Consider the following 17,607-nt stretch of genomic DNA (forward strand, 5'->3'; position numbering starts at 1 on the left):
AGGTTTTGTTCATCTGATCATAGTAGAAAAGGAGCTGCAGGTGTTAATATTTAACGCTATAAATAATAAGAGCCTTGAAATGCTGAAAGAATTCATTACCTATTTGTTTCAAAGATTTTTATGGAAAGAGCAAAGAAGTGCTAAGAGATGAGAGGCTACAGCTTTTTGCATCAACTTATGAGAAATCAACTAATCAATGCTAAGGACATACTTCAAATACACTTTCTATTTTCCATATTTTGGCACCTATCAAAAAAGATATGTCCAAATCAGTTTTTATGGATTTTACCCAAGGAGCCCCCCTTTTGTTGGCTCACCCCACAGCTATTAAATTGGCTTGAGGCCTGGCTTCTGCCCCCATCTGGGGCAGAAGTTCCACCTCTGAGTGGTGCCAGGCAATCAAATGGCTGGCAGCTCTCTGGTCCCAGCAGCACCACTGGGAGCAGTGGCCACTGTTGGGACTGCATCCAGTCTCCAATAGTGATCACCAATTGAGCAAGATGTCGGTAAGGTGTGGGGGAGGGGTATCATCGGGGCTAAACTGACAGGCTGGGCAAGGGAGAGATTGGGGTGCAGGGGTGGACAGGCAAGGCAGGGTTGGGAAGACCTTGAGGGAGGGGCCTCTGATGGGCACAGGGGGCCTGTAAGGGGGGTGCACCCCCTTGCCCAATCACCAGACCGAGTAGTGAAAGCTGCCAGGCTGCATACTTAACGTGAGCCTCTTCCACTGAGAGTTAAAGCCCAGTGACGTTGGGAGGAGGCCCTTTGGTGGCCATTAAAATTGTGGCAGGGGAGGGGCTGAGCGGGTAGTGCCCATGGCCAATTTTATGGCCCCCACCCTCCTCACTACCTGCCAAACCATCCCTAAGGGGCCATAAGATCAAAGTTTTTGGTATCTGTTCCTTATATGGCTCGGTGTCACACTTTGTTTTATACTGCTCTCATGAAGTGCCTTGGAATGTTTCATTATGTTAAAGCACTATATAAATATAAGTTGCTGTTGCTACTGCAGTTTCAGATGACCTATTTATTCAAAATATGATTGCATAGCTCCATTAATGCTAAATGAGCTCTTTTACATGTGAATCAGACGAGAAACTTGTACCTTCTCTCAACGCAGGCCATGAAATTGCCTCTTGGACATGTGTGTGCTGGCTAGAACATTTTGTTTTGATACAAAAGCAAAATGATTGCAGATGCTGGATACCTGAGAAAAAAAGAAACGCTGGAAATACTCAGCAGGTCAGGCAGCATCTGTGGAGAGAGAAGCAGAGTTAACGTATCACGTGGATGGCCCTTCGTGATTTGATGCTAGGTTAAGTCGAGTCTTCTCTCCTCAAAACACCTTTTACATTCGAAACAACTGGACTTGGGGGTAGGGGAAAGAAATGATCAAAACTGTTACTGTGCAGCTAAATAATCCCCAGACAAAAGCACTGAGAAAGGTTAGAATTGTAGTTGTGTTCCACACTTTATTCATTAAAAAAAGCACTGAAATTTTTGACACAGTTATATAAAATGGTAGTAGCATTACATAAATAGTATTAAATTTTGTATTTTTTGTCTTTTTAAACATCAGATCAAGAGGTTACACAAAAAAAAAATCGTTGATGAAAGTAGATACTTTTGTGGCAACAAATACTGAATTAAGCTTTCAGTAGCGCAGAGAGAGGCGACATTTACTAAACACATTTTTTTTCATATCTCAACAGTAGGTACATCTAGTCAACGTTCTCTATCAGCGCATTTTCCCCTAAAACTATGACAAACGGACACTGGTACAGTTAACACAAAGACATTCAAAAAAAGTTTTTTTTTGCAATGCAACCGGACCAACAAGATTTACACTTTTTTTTCCAAAACCGTTCACAGGAAGCAGCTATCTGTAAAAAGAAAAACATTGGACGCAGGAACGTAACAGAAGAAAAACTTAAAACACTTTCTTTCTTGAATGAATGACATTGGAAAGGCAACAGCTTTGTAAGTTGAAACACTTTATTAATAACTTTTCTTTCTTAATTATTATTTATCTGTGGTATTAGGACATGGTGGAGGTGTTATTAAGAATTATGATTTATTTAATGACAAGAGGTTGCACACGCAAGATCTAACGAAGGAAGCTGAGTGCCACCAGCTCATTCACTTCACAGACACCCGTGACTTTTCATTTTTTAAATAATTGTTCGAACCACAAAATACTGTCCTGACAGAGGTACATGTGGCAGGTTAATTAATACCTGTGTGTACTTTCATAAAGTACCAAGCCCAAATTTTTCTCTCATCTGCACCTGACCATCAACTCTTAAAAATAAAACTCATTAAAAAAAAAACCCCAATTCACCCTTGGGCACTACTTCCGACCCAGGGTACAGTATGCAAGTAGCTCTGCATAGAGATGCCATCTCCTTCACTCGTTCGCATACAAACACACAATGCATGGGGAGGGTGGGGGGGGGGGAGGGGTGGGGGGTGGGGGGGTAACCTGAGAAATATGCTCTGCAGTCTCCCTCCTGTTAAAACATTTCCAGCCCACAGTGAATTTCAAGTATCCCATTAATGACATAGAATATTAATTATAAATTAATATACTTTACAATTCTTTCAATAATTGACACATATAATATAATATTTACAGTTTTCAATAAATGCTTTTGCTACTTTTGTTTTAGCATCCCTGAGAATGGTCTCTTCTTTAAGTACCTTCACACACACAAAAACACATGGCATATGGTCACATGTGAGTAAGCCATCTCACTAAACTGTTTTGGTGGTGCGTGAGGTTTAGTGTTGCTTTGCTAGTACATTTCTTTAAAAAAATGTGTACTCTTTCTTTTGCTTTGAAACCTGGTCACTCATGGAGATTAAAGCTGACTATGGGAGACAGCAAGACAGAGATAATCAGACAGAGAGAAATAGAGAGAGAGAGAGAGAGAGAGAGAACAAGTAAGAGATAGAGGTATTTGCCTTGTGTGACAGAATTTGGTATAATGGGTACACTTGTAAAGTGTAAGAAACTTTGTATAACTTTGTTTTCCATAATCCTTGAGTTTTATGTACGAGAACAATTATTTTTGTGGCTACTGAAATTATTGAACAATGTATAAATTGGTTAATGCTCAAATAAATGCTGACTGGCTCCACTGGTTGTGCCAAGACACTGAGTACCACTCCTATGAGACAAGATCACAGTTGAACAAAAAAATAGGAACCAATAAAAGTTTATAAGTAGTGCATCAGCCAAAGCGTTCTCGGACAAGCATCATTAGCTTTTTCTTTCCCTTATAAATTTGTTTTAGATTATCTATGAACTGCGCAAATTGTATATGTCCATCCTGTGCCATCAGAAACGTCTCTCTGGCTTTGCTAAGAAATTCAATAAATTCCCCGTAATGGCGAGGGCTGATGTGTGTTAAACGAGAGTGGGTGGTGTTGATGTAAGCACCAATTGTGGCATCCAGCAGCTGGCGGAGCGGGGCTTTGTCAGTCGACATCAGTTTACCAGAATTTCGCCGGCCAGGAATGCCTGCCAGTCCAGGGGCTGTCATTGTGCACCTGCGCAGAATGTCCGATAACACTGTGGCACACTGTACGCTCTTAACCACCAGAGGGATAATGGCAGCTAGTTCATTTTTTCCCAAGGAGTGGCTCAATGCACATGCCCAAAGAACATCATTGATAGCTGGGTGGGTGTCTTGGTTGTAGGCTAAATTGAGGTGGGTCATGGCGAGGCTTGCAAGTTTGAAGGCCCGCAACGGGTACCCTCTATGCTCCATATATCGAGCTATGGTAAACAACTGGGAGTAGGTCATACCCGTAGAAGCTGCATCAATAACAATTTGGTAGGCCGTCTCAAAGGCAATATGGTCTTTTTCACACAGAGTTAATGCAGACAGTGCACAGTTCTGGGGGTCCTTCATGGCACACTGAAGAGCAAGGGTCCGCGCACAGCTCGCCAACTCCTCCCGTTGTGTGTAGTCCAGGTTCAGCCGAAGAATGGTGTTGTGTGATGTGACTGTGGCTGCCACAATACTAGTTGCTTCAGTTGGAGTGAAGAGGGTGTACCAGCTCTGCAGGATGCTGACCAAAGCTCGCACGCCTACAACGAAAGAGCAGAGGCGAAAGAGGACAACATGTAAGTGAGCTATTCCACATTTAGACATTTTTCAGAATGTCCGGGCAAGACTTTGTATAAATTAGATTTATCTGAAGCCACTCATCAGGTTCCTGCCTTAATAGACTAACAAGAGAAACACATGAAAAAAGGATGGAATGACTATAGCTGAATGATGTAAAATTTATTGTTTCATAATGTTATCAATATTTATTGATCATATATTAGGCTTTCTCAGTTTTACCTTAATATTCTGTTTTGCTTTAAAACTGTTAGTTAGAGATTGTCTGCTGGTGTTTTTTTTGTGGAACTTGAGCTTTTTGTTAAGTAGATGGTGGAGCAGCGTTTGGAGAAGAATTATAATGCTGCTGCAGCAAAACTTCATGCTGCAATGAGCAGTTAAAGGAGAGGGAAGGGAGCTCTACTTGGTTTGCTGTTAGCAATCTGCTTCTAATAATAAAACACACAAGGGATGACAGAGACCTCTATAAATGTACCAATTTCTTTCAGTAACAGAACAATGGGATAGACATTTTACAACATTTTGTGTCATAGAACAAATAATGATCTAGTAACACAAAATAAATGCCACGGGCCCTTCGAAGTACTAAGAATTTACATTGATATCCTTTTGAATTTTATATTTTTCACATTCCTTATAAATATTATTGCTTAAACAGTGAATTCTGGCAACATTGGTTAATAGTGGATAAAGGGAGAACTTTGTCTTGGTGGAGCTTTTGAACCTAAGCTGAAATAGGAAAGCTGAATTCACAATATTGAGATAGCTACTAACATGGGGTGTTCTGGCAGTCAAGCAATTGCAGCTGGAAAAGTTTTATTTGTGGACAGACAGTAACAAACCAGAAATGGTTAGCATGAATTAGTTAGCAAATTTATCCAGTGAAAGCCCAGCAGAGTTAGCCGAATGCATTGCCATTTCTTGCATTTTAGAAATCTTTATCACTCGAGATAAACTTAAAATTAGTTTTGATTTGACAAAATATTTTAATGCAGGTTCTGAAAGGTTTACTGCAACGATTATAGTTGCATACCAACTTCTGTAGCACAGGTCACCAACCAGCGCACCATTTCCCTGCGCCTCCAATTGAGAGTTGACAAGGTCATCCGCATCACCTGCATGAAAACCAGATGAATTAGACTACATCCCTTTCCATTAGGTCTTTCCCCATCACCCCCAATCCCAAACATTGTTCTCAGCACTAGATTAAAGGCAGCAACATGCATCACATCTTCAACACTCTCATGTGGCACTAGCAAATGCACAGTCTAACTCTCCCGTCACTGGAGAAATGAGGGAAAAGAACAGAATGCATTGCTCACAACCTGCTCCAATTTCTGGGAAGAATAAAGTGTTTCTGTATCCACCATCCCCAAGAAGGGAAGGATAAAAATGCACTATGTCATTGGGACATTTAAAGAATGTGGATTGTAAATTTTGTGGATTGTACAAACATACATACCAACAAGGAGCAGGAGTAGGCCTGCTTCACCATTTAGGATCATGGCTGATCTGATAGCAATCTCAAATCTGCATCCCGCCTACCCCCAATAACCTATCACCCCCTTTCTTACCAAGAATCTATCTACCTTTGCCTTAAAAATATTCAAAGGCTCTGCTTCCACAGCCTTTTCAGGAAGAGAGTTCCAAAGACTCACGACCCTCAGAGAAAAAAAAATTCATCTCCGTTTTAAATGGGCAACCCCTTATTTTTAAACAGTGACCCCCAGCTCTAGATTCTCCCACAAGAGGAAATATCCTCTCCACATCCACCCTATCAAGACTCCTCAGGATCTTATCTGTTTCAATCAAGTTGCCTCTTACTCTTCTAAACTCTAGCAGATACAAGCCTAGCCTGTCCAACCTTTCCTCATAAGGCAACAAGCCCATTCCAGGTATTAGTCAGCCCGTTCTGAACCGCTTCCAATGCGTTTACATCCTTCCTTAAATAGGGTGAGCAATACTGTACACAATATTCCAGATGTGCTCTGTATAACTAAAGAATAGCCTCCCTACTTTTGTATTCAATTCCCCTTGCAATAAATGATAACATTCTATTAGTTCTCCTAATTACTTGCTGTACCTCATACTAGCCTTTTGTGATTCATGCACTAAGACAGCCAGATCCCTCTGCATCTTAGAGTTCTGCAATCTCTCACCATTTAGATAACATGCTTCTCTTTTATTCTTCCTGCTAAAATGGACAATTTCACATTTTCCCACATTATACTCCATTTGCCAGATCTTTTCCCACTCACTTAACCTATCTATATCTTTTTGTAGCCTCCTTATGTCCTCGTTACAACTTACTTTCCTACCTATCTTTGTATCATCAGCAAATTTGGCAACCATCCCGTCCATCCCTTCATCCAAGTCATTTATATAAATTGTTAACAGTTGAGGGCCCAGCACTGATCCCTGTGGCATACCACTCATTACACCTTGCCAACCTGAAAAAGACCCATTTGTGCCTACTCTCTGCTTCCTGTTAGCCAGCCAATCTTCTAATCATGCCAGTATGTAACCCCCTATACCATGAGCTTTTATTTTCCACAATAACCTTTGATATGGTACTTTATCAAATGCCTTCTGGAAATCCAAGTACAGTACATCCACCGGTTCCCCTTTATCCACAGCACATGTTACTTCCTCAAAGAACTCCAATAAATTGATTAAACATGAGTTCCCTTTCACAAAACCATGTTGACTCTGCCTGATTACCTTGAACTTACCCAAGTGCCCTGCTACAGCTTCTTTAATCATGATGATATATTGATAATACTAATGATGCTATACAAAGAAATATTGAGGTCTACATTTTCATAAAACAAGGGCCCAGATCTTCTGTTCTCTTGATGGTTGTACCCGGAGGTAGTCCAGAATATGCACTAGGGTCCCCTCGAAGGTCCCCACACAAGCACTGCACGGGAATTGCCTGGAAAGTTTCAACTATCATTGGGCAATTATCCTGCATCTGGAACTCTCTGAAACTCTGATTCAGAGGCTTCGAATGGTTCTGATTCACTTAACAGAATAGTTGCCAAGGAAAAGTTAGAAGGATTAAAACTAATTCTAAATCCTAGGTAACTATACTGCTGACCCCCCAACACCTTCCCCACCCCACTGGGCCCGCCGACTACACCCCCACCCTCCAACTAACCCACTAACTACCCTGACCCCACCTGACCATCCCCCGCCCCCTGACATGACCACCGCCTGACTACCCCCACTATTCCCCCAGACTACTCCTTCACCCTCCAAATACACCATACCCCTCAACTACCCCCTGACCCCACCAACCACCCTCCAACTACTCCCCGACCAACCCCCACATCCTGATCAGCCACCCAAACCCCCCTCCATCAATACCAACTACCCACCCAACTCACGATTCTCCCACAACCACCCGACTCTTCCTTGACCACTGCCCCACCGACCCATCCTACCCCCTCACCTTACACTAATACTTTCTCTCCATGGCTTGTCCAAGTGGGTGAGACATTTAAGCTTACCCGTATATGACAGCTAGTGCCATAACAAAGGGGCATGGCTTCACTTCCCCCCGATGTTCCTGCACTACACTGAAGGACACCAGGAGCTTGATTGGAGCATAATATTCTACATACAGTTTCCTTGTTTTATTTAGTTCAGGCCTAGTTATGGTAGATTGGAAACATGTTTCTTGGTTGTGGTGTGTTGGGGGGGAGCTGGGGGGGGCAGGCGGTGCAGTGGCGGGGACGCTCCCAGGAATTTCAAAATAAATCCAGCGACACCAAAATGCATAGAAACCCAAGAATGAGAAACTGCCAACAGTTTAAAGGAAGGAGACAATTTTTTACATCTACCTGAATGGGTAAATAAGGATCTTGTTTGAACATCTTATTCAAAACACTGAAGCCTGGATTTTCTCCATGAGAGAGACAGCACTTCCCATTGTCGCAAGGGTGGTTCGTGTTTCATGGAGGCAGCTGGCCACTTAGCTCATCAGCTGCTTCCTTTCAAGTTGGATTATGGTAGCCCAGGAGTGTGAAACCCAAAGTGTGCAGAGTAGATAGACCTGATAAGAGCAGGTCTGAACTTAGTGCATTTCTTTGGATAGCCAGGAAAACGCTTTGCAGAGGTAAGGTACCGCTTTGTATATGGTTCCAGGACCCTCTTGGGGGAGATCAGGTGCCATTTGGTGGAGGTCAAGTGCCCTTTGGAATTTTTAAAAGTAGGCATAAATGTACATAAAAAGAGCATTAACTCATTAACTGTCAAGCTCACTGGAACTGTCACCAGACTTGTTAAAATCAACTGTCATGAGGACCTGTCAAAACTATCGAGAGAACCTTTCAAAAGCATGAAGAGGAGGTCAAAAACATCTCTCAAAGGGAACTGCCAAGGCATTGAAAGATCCTGTCCTTTAAATCTGTGAAAAATATGTCCGTGGTGTCAAAAAAAAATCATTGCTTGCTATTTCACTCCATCTGTTGACATAAACCTGAGGGCTTCTATTACTGGATTACTGCTGCATGACTGATTTCACCACCATCCATTATCACAGTGGGGTGCCTGCTATTACACAGGTTGATTGACAGCTACAAGTGGTTATAGTCTCTTTGAAATGGGACTATGAATTCCAATGCTTGTTGTCATAAGGGATTATGCACTGAATGAAATGTTTGTTGTCATAAGGCGTAAAGTAGTTGAAGGAATGGAAATGTAGTAAATAGGTTTTTATGAAAGAGAGTGCTTTTTTCCAATACAAAGTCTGCAATAAACACTTAGAACTTTATTTTAACTCAACTCTTCATGGGTTCTGAGGTCTGCCCATGGTGGATACTGGGTGAGTTGGCATAGTAGATATAAGGAAAAATGTGGTGGGTGGGGATTGGCACTAAGTTGGCATGGGGGCTATAAAGGGCCAACAGGGGTGGATACAGGGGCGTAAGTTGGCATGGAGGGTATGGGAGGTTATGAGGGTGGGTACAGGGCATGAGGTGGCTTGGGTTGGCATGGATGAGACATGGGGAGCGTATGGTGGGGGTGAGTGTGGAGGGTGAGAGCAGGAGGGATGCTTCATGTTTTATTCTTTTCTTTCAAATTTTGGAGACAGTGCCAGATCCCCAAGGCAGGCTTTCTGCTCAGCCACCTCCACACCCTATACCCTCTTCACTACTTCCAGGGTCGCCAATCCCAACTTCTAAAAGTCTTCTAAAAGACTTTTAAAAGCCATGTTTGCGGAGCTGGAAATTCTCCAGAATCTGCGCACCTGACTCGCAGATGAAAATCCATGCATGATTCTCTCCAATTTCATTGAAGTATCAGCCTGGATAATGTGCTCAAGACCTGGAGTGTGCATGAACCCACAACCTACTGACTCAAAGACAAAAGTGTTACTACTAACCCACAACCTACTGACTCAAAGACAAAAGTGTGACTCCATAAATTTACCTTGTCGATATTACCGGAGATACTCCAAATAAACTGTTTCTGGACATTTATCAAGTGTTATTTTGACAGTGGACCAGCGTGGCTTTGGCATAAGCTACATTAAATGTTCCCTGCAGGAATCATTTCCTGTAGCCTCACCACATTTCTTTTCCCCACAAGACCATGTCGAACATCAGAAGAAACAAATTCATCATTCAGAGAATCATGGGCATCAAACCACATTGTACTTTGAGGTACAGCCAACTGGGCCACTATTCACTGTATTGCCCTACTGATATTTTCCTTTACTGGAATTGTCTCTGTTCAGAGTGTGTCAGAGTGGCATTCTCTTGGAGCCATCCTGAGTGCATCTTATGCTCCAACAGAATAAAATTGGAAATATTATATGGTTGCTGTTCTGACTTAAAAATTCAGTGTCTCCGCTGATGACTTCCTCACCATCCCCCTCAATTTTCTCTCCGTTCGTTCTCAAACAATTGCTTACCAGCTGATGCCTCATCTAACAAAAGAAAATTAGACTCTTCTGCAGACGATATTACAACTTTTTAATCCCACAACTCGAATAAATACAAATCAAAGTGAAAAACTTCCAATGTTGCAAACCAAGTCTCTCTCATTGATCCATGTGGACCACTCAATAGACTCTTGATGCAAAGAAGCTGATGAACAGAAAGTTGCCCCACACTTCCTTTGTTTCAAATTTTCCACCAAATCTTCAGAAGGCTCGATCACAACAAGCAATCTATTTCCAAGCCTCTACTGATGCTTCCCTAGAAAAGACTGGCAAAATTTGCCTCCTTGCTTCCTTGTGGGCATAGGCCTACTCTTACTGTGCTTACCCACAAAAGCATGGCCTGGATTGGGTTTGTTTATTCTGGAGTGTTGCATTTATTGTTCTTACCTGCAACCCAAGCTCCAGAGCCACGTTGAGAAGCGTAATGTCTGGTGGAATGTCAGCCGGTGTCGCTATTTTAAACGCATCCTGGGCCAGTTTAAATATGAGGGAGGAGGAGTGAATGTTCTTCCGAATAGCTTCTAGGACAGTCCGCAACCGCAGCATATCCCCTGAAAATAGTCAAAATAAGTTAATTGGGCCCTATGGACTCACCAGTTTGGAGCTCCCACATCAGCCTAAGAGTAACAATGTCAGGGCCGTTATTCTTAGGTCACATGAAAAGAGAACAAACAACATGATGATATTGTACCAAGAAACTTTCGGAGACATGTTTCTATTGCATCATGCTACAACTCCCCATAAAGTGATCTCTCAACCTTGCCCATGTTTTCAGGCAGCACAGTGAGGCAAATGCCAGGCACTTCAGCACTAGCAGGATGCACAATGTTGAATCTGAGAACAAGCCACTTGCTTGAGGCCGTTTTCTAGTCCTTGGTTATAAAATTCAGTTGGCAGATTCTTGCTGGTTATCTATATAGGCAGAAAGTTCTAAGGGAAGTGGAAAGGGGGGACGGAATTTTAATCAGTAATATTTACAAAAACACTTCCAAAGAATGAGTAATGTTCACTTTTTAAGTAATTAAATTTATACCATGAGTATTAATGGCATTTATAGACAAACTGGCTGCAGGATTGATTGTGTTCAACAGTGCAAGCCAATTGAAATCACACAATTAAAATGCCATTACTGCTGAATTTGTATTTTAATGACTGCTTGATACATCCTAAAGTTGGTAGAGTCAAGGGACTATAGTCTGGTGACATCAACCAAGGGGAGACCATGCAAACTTCATTTAACTTTGATGACAGGCCAGATGGTCTCTTTACATATTGATTGGGAGATGATTTTGATTTAAGAATTCATATGTGCATACAAAGGAGGAAGAGTAGGTCACTCGGCCCCTCGAGCCTGGCTGATCTGACTGTAACCTCAGCCCCACAATCCTGCCTACCCCTGATAACCTTTCACCCCCTTGTTAATTAAGAATCTATCTAGCTCTGCCTTTAAAATATTCAAAGACTCAGTTTCCACCACCTTTTTGAGGTAGAGAGTTCCAAATACTCTCAATCCTCAGAGAAAAAATTTCTCATCTCTATCTTAAATGAGTGACCACTTATTTTTAAACAGTGACCCCTAGTTCTAGATTCACTCACAAGAGGAAACATCCTCTCCACATCCGCCCTGTCAAGACCCCTCAGGATCTTAAAGGTTTCAATTAAGTCACCTCTTACTCTTTTAAATTTCAGTGGATACAAGCCTAACCTGTCCAACCTTTCTTCATAAGACAACCCACCCATTCCTGGTATTGGTCTAGTAAATCTTCTCTGAGCTGCTTCTAACGCATTTACATCTTTCTTTAAATAAGGAGACCAGTACTGTACACAATACTCCAGATGTGACCTCACCAATGCCCTGCACAACTGAAGCATAACGTCCGTACTTTTGTAATCAATTCCCCTCACAATAAATGATAACATTCTATTAGCTTTCCTAATTACCTGCTGTACCTGCATACTAACCCCTTTTGTGATTCATGCACTAGGGTACCCAGAACCCTCTGAATCTCAGAGCTCTGCAATCTCTCACCATTTAGATAATAAGCTTATTTTTTTATTCTTGCTGCCAAAATGAACGATTTCACATTTGCCCACATTGTACTCCATTTGCCAGATCTTTGCCCACTCACTTAATCTATCTATGTCACTTTGTAGCCTCCTTATGTCCTCTTCACAATTTACTTTCCTACCTATCTTTGTATTGTCAGAAAATTTAGCGACCATTACTTTGGTCCCTTCATCCAAGTCATGTATATAAATTGTAAAAAGTTGAGACCTTAGCACTGATCCCTGTGTCACACCCTGTCAACCATTTATGCCATTAGCGCTTCCTGTTAGCTAGCCAATCTTCTATCCATGCCAATATGTTACCCCTTACACCATGAGCTTTTATTTTCTGTGATAACCTTTGATGTGACACTTTATCAAATGCCTTCTGAAAATCTAAGTACAGTACATCAACAACACATGCGACTCCTTCAAAGAACTTCAATAAATTGGTTAAACATGATTTTCATTTTACAAAATTATGTTGATTCTGCCTGATTGCCTTGAATTTTTTTTAAGTGCCCTGCTATAACATCTTTAATAATAGCTTCTAACATTTTTGCTATGACAGATGTTAGGCTAACTGGCCTATAGTTTCCTGCTTTTTGTCTCCCTTTTTGAACAAAGAAGTTATATTTGCTTTTTTCCAATCTAATGGAACCTTCCCTAAATCTAGGGAATTTTGGAAAATTAAAAATCGTTCATGCCACTAAAATTCTACTCCATAATCTAAGAGACTGGATCTGTACACTACCACCCTCCGTGCAAGTGTGAATATACGAAAAAGATAAGACAAAAAAGTCCAGCTGTTCCACTGAGCCTGGCCCATTCAGTCATGTTGCTGCTAACTGACTCTCAGTACGCCCACCTATTAGCAGCTATGCAATTGCCTTGGAGAGACGGGAAAAAAGAGAAAATAAATCCGAGTTCCATTCAGGAGTTCTGGAAAATTCCTCTTTGATCCAGATCGTGTTGCAATATGAACTGTCATTCTGTATATTTCAATAGACCAGAAAGAATTTTAGTAATATACCGCTAAAAAGCCACACAGATCACATTGGGTGCATCATGCTGCTATAGAATGAGTACAATTGAAAATAAAATAATTTTTCCAAATATACTAACTGGTTTTCCCTATGATATGTTAAATAGCACTCTAACTGTAAATAAATATACTTCATGATTACTATCATGAGAATTATGTAATTTACTGTTCTGATCTCCTAATTTAGAATACAGTGGGCATCTTTGGTACTATCAGACCAAAAATTGAGCAACATTTTGTTCCTACGTTTTTTTGTGGAATAGTATCCACCCAAATTAAGCCCAATCATATGGCATTTGTTTTTGTTTCATTGAGAGACTCTCCACTCCCAAAAAGGTATATTATTTTCTTTTCTCTCCCAGTGCCACACAACATTCCCCAATTAAATGTATGCAGTTGACTTGCTCACATCCAACCACAGTCGACAATCAATCTCGAGGAGATGGGGGACAGCAAAGCAGTGCAACTTCAACCCTCTACCTTGTAGCAATGTTCCTTGCTTCCTCTTGGTGCCTTCTCCACCATGGCATAGGTTAGAAATATGGCTGTATACCTTTATCGTTTCACTTTATAGCACAGCACATTCAGTAAGTAATATGGAAATTAAAAGTTCCTTTTTGTTTGCACTAAGACTAACCTTTTGCAGCTGTTAACATCGTGGAGGCCAGCTCACATTGTTGAGACTCAAGGTGTCCTAGGGTAAACCACCGGGGATATCGACTGGGTACAACTGAAACAATGTGGTGAGGGTGGGAGACATCACCTGCATGTGATGTCGACTCCAGAACAGGCAATCTACAAAAATAAGGACAGCTGTAATACATCAGAGGTGATATGTAGAGAACAGTTATTAATGGTGCACAGGCCTACTGGATAGCCCAAAATGTATAAATTATATCTTGCATCATTTAATTGGTCATAGTCTGACAGAAAACAGTGCTGTTTAAACTGCCGTATGTCCAGGTTTTAATGTTCTGCAAATTCAATATTTTCCCCATTACATTTGTGTAAGTATCAGGACGCATATAACAAAAATATACAACCAGAAGACATTAACCAATCTGCCTGTTCTACAGAGACTGGGGCTGAGGTTGGGGTTGGAAGGGAACGGAGGGCACATATTTTCCCTGCATCCACCCTGGTTCCCTGGTGTAAAGCCAGATTGCTGGTGAGGAAAGTTAGGCATGGAGCTGTTATCGAGCTTGGACCAAGGCTGCTCTATGTCCTAACTTTAGCCCAGTGTCAATTGGCTGCTGTTCCAAGTGAAGATATCTTTTTTCCCATTAAATATATCTTAGGCTGAAAAAAAGTATCTTGTGCAAACAGTACACTGACTTTGCTTTTATGAAAATTATCACCAGCCTGAGACAAAATTCCTAACAGTAGTGACAAAGAATGGCCAAAGGGATCCAGAGTCAAAGCCTAATAACGGACTCTCTGCCTGCCCCAGGAAATAACTGTCCTTCCATTGCAGAAGGAAACTGAAAATGAAGGACAGGAACATTCTCTCCTACATCACTCTGATGCTTGCCCTTGTCCTGCACCTTTTGTAGACAAACCCAGGTTCACTGCTTAAGAGGAGCCCCAGGATAAATAAAGAGGTTACAGATCCAATATAACAGATGCTTGGGAATTAAGCATTCCCCAGGTGCTACAGAGATTAACATTAGGATTCTTTTATCCCTTCCAGTTTTAAGAGGGTATAACCAGAAACTAGCAAATGAGCAGGGCTATTCCAGTGGCAGAAGGTAATGTCATGCTTTAATTTTAGTCACTCTTCCTATGAGGGTAGATCTTTTGGTCTCTGCTTGCAACCTTCCCCAACCCTTATTCAATCACACATAACTAATGTCTAGACTCTCACCATATGGAAGACAAAAAGTACAAACTTATGCCCTTCCACCATTTCAGTGCTCCCAGTGCCACATTCACATTCTTGCAGGATGTTACTTTTAGACCAGAAGCTCTAGATTGCCAAGCCAGTGGTGGCCACCATGACTACACAAATCACCTTTCGCCCATTCCTGTCTACTTTTAGTTACCTTCAAAAAACATGGAGATCTGCACAGATCCAGTACTTTTGTATTCAGTGGTATGATAAATGATTAGCGGAGCTGCTCACATATTTTAATGTAGCATTAAAGCACACAATAATCTGAACAGTGGGGTCATAAATTGTAAGCATCCAATACCAGAATTTAATATTCCAATTAAATTACAAACCTCATTGCTCTTAAAGCTAGTTTGTATGCAAGGTCAGCATCGTGGGACAGTAAAGCTGAAAAAAGATACTTTGCAAAAGTATGCATTGGCACGCTTTCCCGGTGAATCACTTCGCCCAGGCCGCTGAAAGGACCTCCTGTTAATGATCAGAATTGTTGTCAGCTCAGATGAGAGAAGAGCGTCCTGATGAATTTTTATATAAATAATTTTACATGCAAGGTGACATTTTTATGTATAAGGCTTCAGTTTTCATATATTTGTTCCTGCAGATTTTATGCTAATTTTTTTTCAATTTAATATAGTTTATCTTGAAATATAAGAAGAACGGTAGCCAGCAAGAAAGAGCGACTCCGTCAAACATCAGATGAGAGGCACCCTCTACATGGTCATACACCTACACCCAGCCGCCTAAAGTCAAGGAAGAGCTTCATGAACAGTGTTGTTTCATTACAATCAACCCCATCTGAAGCCTGCATCGCCTTGTGGAAAGACCGGCTCGCCAGTCTCGAACCACCCCCAGTGATGGAAATTCTACTGGATGAAAGCCTTCCCCCAGGAGCTAATTGCAACTGGGCAACCTGGAAGTGCCTTAACAGACTTAGGTGTAGGTCGTTCAAAGGTGTCACTAAGCAAATGGGGATATATAACCAACCCAACAACTTGTAAATGTGGAACTGAACCACGGACTAGCAACATCTTCTGCAATGCCTATCGCTAGAGGAAACCTGCACTGTTGCAGATCTTGCAGAATTCAACAGCAAGAAACAAAAATGTGTCCAGTTCTGGCTGGGCCATGTATAGACTGTCCGTGGACACGATAAAAAAAAAAAATCTTGAAATTGAAGAGCTATTGTTGGGAAACTTGACAATGAACATCAATCTTTTTTTCTAAAGAAAAAGAAATACTTCAGCTTCCCTCTCCCCAACTTTTAAAGTTTTTGTAGATCAGTCTTATTGCAAACTGAGATTGATGGACTAAACTTGGTGGGGGTTCTCCCAATATTCCACCATAACTTTGATGGAAGATGCACAGTGATCTTGGAGAAATAATATAATTATTACCATTTCTTTAGGGTTTGCGCAGATCTTCTGCTGTGATACTGCAGTATTGGAAAAATCACTGCAGAACTTAAAGTGTTTTGTTACTGAAGACATTTCCACTGATCCTCAAGTTTTCTTCATCTGTTCCTTAAATTAATTTTGTAACAGAAATAAGTGCAATTGCAGGAGCTGATTGCATATCCCTGCACCAATTTAATATTGCAGAAGGTTTATGAAAACATAGTTTTCTGATTATAACAAAATGAAATACCTTCCAAGTCACCATCAAGTCCGAGTCAGGCCTGATATTATCAATTAAATAACAGCGTAAATATACCAACAATTAACTTGACCATACTATCTGTAGAACATATTTTTATCTTAGAATTTGCTCAAGCCCCTGAAACACATAATTAGCTGCAGACCCCAAAGAAAACAAAACTTTGTGTCATATCTCCCTAACCTTTGAAATTAACAAAGTCAAACTACACTGCCTGAATCTAGCCTTAATTCTCAAATTACTGCTTCCAGAGCTGAAAGGGTAGCCTTCTAATGCACAACACCATCCATCCTAATGTATCTTCCTGGAGAAACTGTGGATGCTCCTTTGCTTTCTTTCAAAAGATTTGATTGGAAATATGAGTTTACCTTCTAATAAGATAACAGACTGTTTACGGAGGACCTGTACAAGCATTTCGTCTAATTCAAGCTCCTGCAGTTTGAAGATTATTTGCTCCTCATTGCGGCAGACCTTGTCTTGTGCGTAGAGGCCCTCAGGCATTACTCTTTGCTGACCCATGCCCATCAGCGCTACCTCCATAGCAAGGGTAAGGTAGGACTCATTGCTATCTAGGTACCCAGACACAGCCACATGTTGGTAGGTAGCAGGCTTCAGATCACTGCTAGCATCTAATGGGAATAAAATAGATATTAGTCAAAATAAATCCAAGACAAAATGTCAACATCTGTTCCGTAAATCAATTCTGGAACATTTTAAAATCCTAGGTATTTGTCTTGGTTTGTTAAAAGAAAAATTGGACAATAATGCACTATTATCTTTATAAACTTGCAGTTTCAGCATTCCCATATACACTCTTATGGTTTAACAAAATACTAAAGGGGCGGTGTCCCCCACAAGCCAATACCCTGTGAAAGATTTCCTCACATCA

General features: G+C 41.2%; 1 protein-coding gene across 5 annotated transcripts in view; it reads right to left on the reverse strand.

The window, feature by feature from the left end:
* Positions 1 to 1,452: 1,452 nt before the first annotated feature.
* Positions 1,453 to 17,607, reverse strand: part of LOC144692310 (zinc finger SWIM domain-containing protein 5) — a 248,934-nt gene continuing 232,779 nt past the window's right edge. For all 5 annotated transcript variants that reach the window (XM_078560963.1, XM_078560964.1, XM_078560966.1 and 2 more), the window contains 6 exons: positions 17,087 to 17,347; positions 15,398 to 15,533; positions 13,812 to 13,969; positions 10,471 to 10,634; positions 5,167 to 5,248; positions 1,453 to 4,096 (listed from right to left, as the gene is read on the reverse strand). In XM_078560963.1, coding sequence (XP_078417089.1) covers positions 3,234 to 4,096; positions 5,167 to 5,248; positions 10,471 to 10,634; positions 13,812 to 13,969; positions 15,398 to 15,533; positions 17,087 to 17,347 — 1,664 coding nt within the window. In that variant the 3' untranslated portion in view covers positions 1,453 to 3,233. The remainder of the gene's footprint in view (positions 4,097 to 5,166; positions 5,249 to 10,470; positions 10,635 to 13,811; positions 13,970 to 15,397; positions 15,534 to 17,086; positions 17,348 to 17,607) is intronic.

The sequence above is a fragment of the Cetorhinus maximus genome, chromosome 17 (genome assembly GCF_964194155.1).
Source record: "Cetorhinus maximus chromosome 17, sCetMax3.hap1.1, whole genome shotgun sequence".
NCBI classification, from domain to species: Eukaryota; Metazoa; Chordata; class Chondrichthyes; order Lamniformes; family Cetorhinidae; genus Cetorhinus; species Cetorhinus maximus.